The sequence below is a fragment of the Emydura macquarii genome, unplaced genomic scaffold (assembly GCF_026122565.2).
Source record: "Emydura macquarii macquarii isolate MOO-44397 ecotype Brisbane River unplaced genomic scaffold, CSIRO-AGI_Emac_v2 contig_414, whole genome shotgun sequence".
Lineage (NCBI taxonomy): Eukaryota > Metazoa > Chordata > Testudines > Chelidae > Emydura > Emydura macquarii.
Genome location: NW_027130551.1, coordinates 10,041 through 16,449, shown reverse-complemented (window position 1 = coordinate 16,449; position 6,409 = coordinate 10,041). Strand labels below are relative to the sequence as shown.

At 44.4% G+C, this 6,409-nt stretch overlaps 1 protein-coding gene across 1 annotated transcript; it reads left to right on the top strand.

Annotated features, from left to right (window-relative positions):
- The first annotated feature begins 1,104 nt into the window (after positions 1 to 1,104).
- Positions 1,105 to 5,863, top strand: LOC137146223 (L-amino-acid oxidase-like). The gene is made up of 4 exons (XM_067537421.1): positions 1,105 to 1,443; positions 2,173 to 2,241; positions 3,311 to 3,447; positions 4,640 to 5,863. Exons 3-4 carry the CDS (start codon positions 3,356 to 3,358, stop codon positions 5,418 to 5,420), a joined length of 873 nt encoding a protein of 290 aa, XP_067393522.1. The 5' UTR covers positions 1,105 to 1,443; positions 2,173 to 2,241; positions 3,311 to 3,355; the 3' UTR covers positions 5,421 to 5,863.
- Positions 5,864 to 6,409: the final 546 nt, after the last annotated feature.

Genomic DNA, 6,409 nt, shown 5'->3' with positions numbered 1-6,409 from the left:
TTAATAAACCTCAATTCCTCAAGTATAAATCCTCAGTAGCTATGCTTGCCCCACCTAGTATCCTGATTAGCAGTTGTAGATGGAGACTGTTTCCTTCCTTCTTTTGGTTCCTTTGGCTATTTGGTCTGCTTTCTGAGTCCTCTGTAGCAGGGTCTTGGCTACCCTGACTTTCTGGTTCTTCTCCTTCTTGAGTATCTGCTCTATTTAATGGTCCCTTATGGTAGGTTGTTGGCTACCCTGACTTTGGTTCTAAAGTCCTTCTTCAGATGTTAATTGGGATGTCTCTCTCTATGGCATGTGATATTCCCCAATACTTATACCCTTTTCCCAAAGGAGTCACATGTCCCCAAAATATGCTCTGCTAGCACTTATTTAGCCTATCATGATTATTTAAGACTTTTTTTTAAATTAATTGTGGGAGGGATAATAGGGATTAGCTGACGTGCATATTATCAAACATACATCCGGGCACTTGATGTTGTGCTGTTCTACAGGGTCAGTTGACCCAGATGCACCATTACACACACCCATGTGTACACACTAGGCGAACTGGCCACTGGCTGACCATGACTGTTGGTCTGTCACATCAGCAGTTACACACACAGGGCCTAGAGGAACATTCATGGCTTATGTCAGTGCCAGGTACAAGTTCTGTATTCTTAGTGATTTGCCATATGATATGTCTAGGCCTAAGAAGCCTTGCTCCCAGAATCCTTTAGCACTCAGATTTATCACGCTTAACTAGAATTATGTCAACCACAGTGATTTATAGTAATTTAGTACGGTCCCAACAACTAGAATCTATTCCAGTACGATTCTATGGAACAAAAGTTTATTAAATACAAACACAAAAAACATTACCATAAACATTCCCTAACTTCAAAGGAAACTGCCATGAACTGAGACTACAGTTTAGAAGCAGAACAACCAGATGGGATTGTTATATAACTGGTTATGTAGTTACTAGTTAATGTATCAGGCCCCCAGCTACTATATTCCAGGTAGCTTCCTACTAGTCAACGGAACTACATCAGTTCACATCAGGATATCTATCTATCTATCTATCTTTCATATTCTACATAATAATTAACATAAAATGGAGTCAGGAAGTTTCAGTGAGGGAATGAGATTAACCACATACTTACAACATTATTATTTTTATAGCCAGTTGAACGTATAATTTATTTTCTCAGTTTTGACTGTGTCTTTTTCCCTTTCTCTCCCCTTTCTTTCTTTTGCAGAATTGTTCGTGAATTTATTAGGCAATTTGGCCTTAAGCTAAACAAGTTCTCTCTGACAGATGACAATGCTTGGTATTTGGTTAATGGAGTCAGGACAACAGCTGGGAATGTCAGCCAGAACCCTGATATCTTGAATTATCCTGTGGCTCCCTCAGAGAGAGGCAAATCTGCTTATGAGCTTTATAATCAAACACTGTATCCGGTATGTGTACTGGTCAATTGTATAAAGGAAAGTAACTTAGTTACCAGGCTTGATTCTGAAAAAAAACGGCCCTAACTTGTGCTTCAGCACAGGTGATCTCTCGTTCTGTAGCATGTGCTGGTATCATACTCTCTTTTTCCATCCCTTCTCCACAACATTCCAATCCAGGATACATCCTGTGTCAGGGGAATCTTTGAAAGCTGCCTTAATTTAGCTATAATTCCTCTTGCGGTGGCACGAAGGGGATTACCAGAGCAGATGATCTGTCCCTGGTTCTCCTTTCACTTTCACCAATGTAAATCAGAAGTAACTCCATGCAACCCCTTTGGACCTATGGTACTCGCCACCTGTGGAAAGAAACGTTTGTTTTTGTTTCCTAAACAGTCAAGATGGGATCAAATCCTGCAGTTTTACTATACCATGGCTGGAGACCATGCCATGGAACTCGGTTACATTCAGTGGGGTTTCATTGAAACAAACAGGAATCATGGTGTAGAAGACAAGCACTGCACTGAGACTCGAGCGATTTGGGTTCAGTTGCTGCCATGCCTATGTGCTGTGTAAAAGGGTGCTGATTCTTCAGTGATTGTAAAGCCCTCATATATCATGGTGAGGAGGGTCATGCAAGTACATAGCAAGTTAGATAGGAGAACAGAGTTTGGTCCAGTGTTTTTGTGAACATATTTCTCTTTCTCTCTATAAATATGTCCATGCATGTTTCCAACACAGGCACGAAAACTGTTCCGGAGTAAAGAGTGTGAAGAGTTGCTTAAGAAGTATGACTCCTTTTCCACCAAGGTAATGGATATGGGCCTTTGAATACCTCTAAATCCAAATGTTTATGGAAAGCCTGAAATAATTACTGTGAGAGAGGCGTAAAATGCTCCTATTTATCCTGTGGAGGACACCAATTTTCATGTCAAGATTGTCATTTATTCAAAGCACCAATAAAGGAATGAGGAGAAAATAATATTATGAAGCTCTGAACAGTCTATTGAGAATGGCTTCTCATTTTGGCAGCCTGCGTGGGCAGGGTTTTAGTTGTGGCCAAGATTATGGAAAAGGAAGGACTGAGTGCTAAAAAGATGTCATACTTCCTTCAATTATTATTTTAATATTGTTATACTGGAAGGTGCTCATGGCAGTGATCAAACATATCTTTAAACTATAGATTAGCCACAGACCTGGTTAAAGTCGATGGGCGTGCTAACCACCCTTCATTCAGGCTAAATGGAAGAAGCAAGTAAGCTCCTTTCTGGAGTAAGAGAGCAGGAGGCAGTGGAAGCCACTGCTCAAGGCACTGCTGGTCTGCATGGCTAGGCCAATCAGAAGCTAAGCTGTGTGGGCTGAGGGGTTTCCCTAGGGTCGAGTGCAAATGCAGGGGCTAAGGGGTTGATTGTCTGCATTTGTGTATTTGTATGAGAAAGAGAGAGTAGCAATGGTGAACATGGCCCTGGGAGGGAAAGAAGGGACAGAGCTTTTTTGATAACAGTATTTGCTGACTTGGACTTCGGAGCATGAACATTGCCCCTATTGATTGTTTCTACCGTATTGAGGGAAAGGGGATTTTGTGTCCATTCTTTTCAAATAAACTGGATTACACACAAAAAAAGACCTTGCTCACATCCTCAATCTCTCCTTTGAACTGAAACAACCAGGCAAGGCTTTGGATGTTGGCAATGCCTCAGAACTAAAAGGGGTAACAATATCATCACCAGATAAGACTTGAAAATAACCCTTTATCTTCTCCTCCTTCATGAAAATCAAATCTTTCCCCAGTGACATCTGCATGACTCTTACTTCCAGCAGAAATGTGATTCTTGTGCCTAAAGAGAGAACAACTTTACTCCCTTTCCTCCCCTACCAGGAGTATTTGATTAAAGTAGGGAAATTAAGCCGTGGGGCTGTGCAGATGATCGGTGACTTGATGAATGAGGATTCTGGATACCACATGTCGTTTCTTACCTCTCTCAGGGAATTTGAGACCTTCTCTCCTGAGGAATGGTAAGACACAAATGTAGCTAAATTACAGTCTTCGGGGAATAGCGATGTCTTTACATTCTATATGTGTGTAGAGAACCTAGGACAGTGGGGCCTGTTGATTGTTGGCCTGTATGGGTTTGTCTATAGAGCCAGTGGCCTGCCCAGGGCAGTGAGCCTCCTAGGCCTGGCTGAGAGTTTTAGGCTAGTGGGGCTTTAGCTAGCTCTGTAAAAATAGCTGTATGGACAGCGCTTTGAAGTCGTGGCTTGGGCTGTGTAGCCTAGGGAGATGGGTGGTCTTGAAAGCCCGATTTCCAGCTCAAGCTGCAACTTGAAAGCACTGTCTGCACAGCAGTTTCTACAGTTCTACTGCGAGCTCCGCTAACCCGAGTCTCTCGACCCAGGCAGGGAGTCCTGTCGCGGCCGGCAGTCAAGATGTATTCTTTCTGTAACTGCAACACAAATAACCTCCTTCTTCTCGCAGTTGAGAGGGGAAGAGGCAGACACTCCAGCTTACAATAGAAAACTCCCCATGTAGAAGTCAGAATGTGCACAGAGACGCAATCTCAGTTTCTGAGTAGGCCCTATTGTTAAAATATATTCCTTGATTGCCTAATCTGGGGCATAATTTAGACTCACCCTGTGCAGCACAATCTGCATTCCTCTGCACTAGCTGAAATTCCCAGGCTTGTGTATTACTTATGCCCTGTTTTGAGAGATTTTTGGAGGTGCTTTTACTGACTAACATGATTATCATCAGTTTGCAGCTATGCTTTGCTCCTTCTGAAATGGTCACACTCTGTGCCGTGTTCTAGCAGGTCTTGGGTTCCAACCCACAGCGGGGAGGGAGTGTTTGCTGTAGTTGCCAAGATTTGATTTTCTCTTGGGATACGAAGCATCAATTTACTGTTAAAACAATGTTTTGAAGTTTAGGAAATCCGGAGTCAGTACCCAGCTGTATGATAGATTTCATATGTCAGCTTGGGCATGTCACTTCCTTTCTCTGTGCCTCATTTCCCCCTTCCGTCAAATGGTGATAATAAGCCTTTCTCGCTCTGTCTGATCTAGTTGGAGTGCAATCTCTCTGAGGCAGGGTCTGTCTCAGACACAGACACAGCCTCTACCTCAAAGAGTCCCCACTCTGGTTATCCCTAAAAGCAATTGTAATACTGCTACTTACATAATTCTTTCACCCATCACTTCTTGTTTCTTTCAGTTTTGATGAGATCAGAGGGGGATTCGACCAATTGCCCAAGGCCTTCCACCAGTCTATGCCTGGAGTTGTCCATCTCAACTGCCCAGTAGAGCGGATAATATCCAAGGATGACAAGGTCAGCGTGTTTTACCGTGAACCTGACACAGTGAAACCTTCCTCAGTGACTGCTGACTATGTCCTTGTTACAGCTACAGCAAAAGCCACGAGACATATCAAATTTCTGCCCCCATTTTCCTCCAAGAAGAGACATGCCCTGCGCTCCATTCACTATGCCAGCGCCACCAAGATTGGCTTGGCCTGCACTGAAAAGTTCTGGGAGAAGGACGGGATTCAAGGCGGGCCGTCAGTCACGGATCACCCTTCCAGGTTCATCTACTATCCCAACCACAACTTCTCTAGCGGGCTGGGGGTGATCCTGGCTTCCTACACATGGAACGACGATGCCGAATTCTTTGTTCCCCTGAGTGACGAGAAGTGCATCGATGTGGTGCTGGAGGACCTGGCAGAAATCCACCAAGTAGCTAAGGACCATCTCCAGTTCATCTGTGACAAACATGTGATACAGAGATGGAACCTGGACAGACATTCCATGGGGGCCTACGCCGCGTTCACCCCCTATGACTTCACTGACTATTCTGAACATTTGTTTCAGAATGAAGGGAGGATCCACTTTGCAGGAGAACACACAGCTCAGCCTCATGCCTGGGTCGAAACTGCTATGAAATCTGCTGTGAGAGCAGCAAGGAACATCCACAATGATAGCCACCTATCACTGGGGTAACATCAGCTGCAGAAGCAGCAGGACCAACCAGAGTAGATGAAAAGGGCTAACTCGGTTCAAAAAGTTGAACATTAATTGCTTCATGGGTGTTTAGGGAAGGCAGAACTGCACTGGACGCTGAGTAGGGAATTAGAAACTCCAATCTTAATCTCCTCAGATCCTCAGCTGGTGTAAACTGATGTATTTCCTTTGAAGTCAATAGAGCTACACCAATCAACACCAGTAGAGGATCTGGCCCCAAATCTGATGTAAGTAAACTGAGATTGTTCTTCTTCTTTGAAATATTAGATAGCCGATAGCAGATAGAGCTAGTACAGTATAGGAACCTCTCTAGAATCAATCAAAATAATGACTGATCAAATACACTGCATTATCCGGTTCTTTATAAACAGAAAAAAAATTGCTCTGTAGCATCCTATCAATAAAGGAATAGATGGAAATAATCCAATCTTGCTTAGTTTCTATGAATTGCTTTTATTTTGTTTTAGTTGTAAACTATGATATGTTGCAGTCATGCTGCTATGGAATAGGGAAGACTGAGAGAACAGCTTATTCCTAAACCAATTCCAGGCAGTTACACTTTTCTAAACATGTCTCTAACAGTGGTCCTGGCTTCCAGGGAGAGTGGTGGAATGTGCCGGGCGGGGACTCAGTGGGAGAAAAACACAGCACCGCCTCCCGGTAACGTGGGCAGGCAGAGCGTGACAGCCACGGGCTGGGCACAGGATGGGGTCACTGTGCAGAGGAGACATGTGACCAGTTACGTGTCCTCCCCCCCTGCCCTTGCCCCGCCTTCACCCCACATCTTCCCACACCCACAACGCCTCTTCCTCCGAGGTTTCCCCCGGCCCGCTGGCACCCACCACTATAGTAGGCGGTGTCTACAATGCAGCACTACAGCTGCGCCCCTGCAGTGTTTCGAGTGCAGACAAGCCCGAAGACTCTCCCAAGCTCCCAGGGGAGGGCCCGCAGGCAGAAAGGATGCAGGC

Excerpts from the sequence above, each read along its gene's own strand:
- LOC137146223 (XM_067537421.1), top strand. The coding sequence starts at position 3,356 with ATGATCGGTGACTTGATGAATGAGGATTCTGGATACCACATGTCGTTT. Across the intron at positions 3,448-4,639 it reads ACCTTCTCTCCTGAGGAATG|TTTTGATGAGATCAGAGGGG; the intron begins GTAAGACACAAA and ends TGTTTCTTTCAG.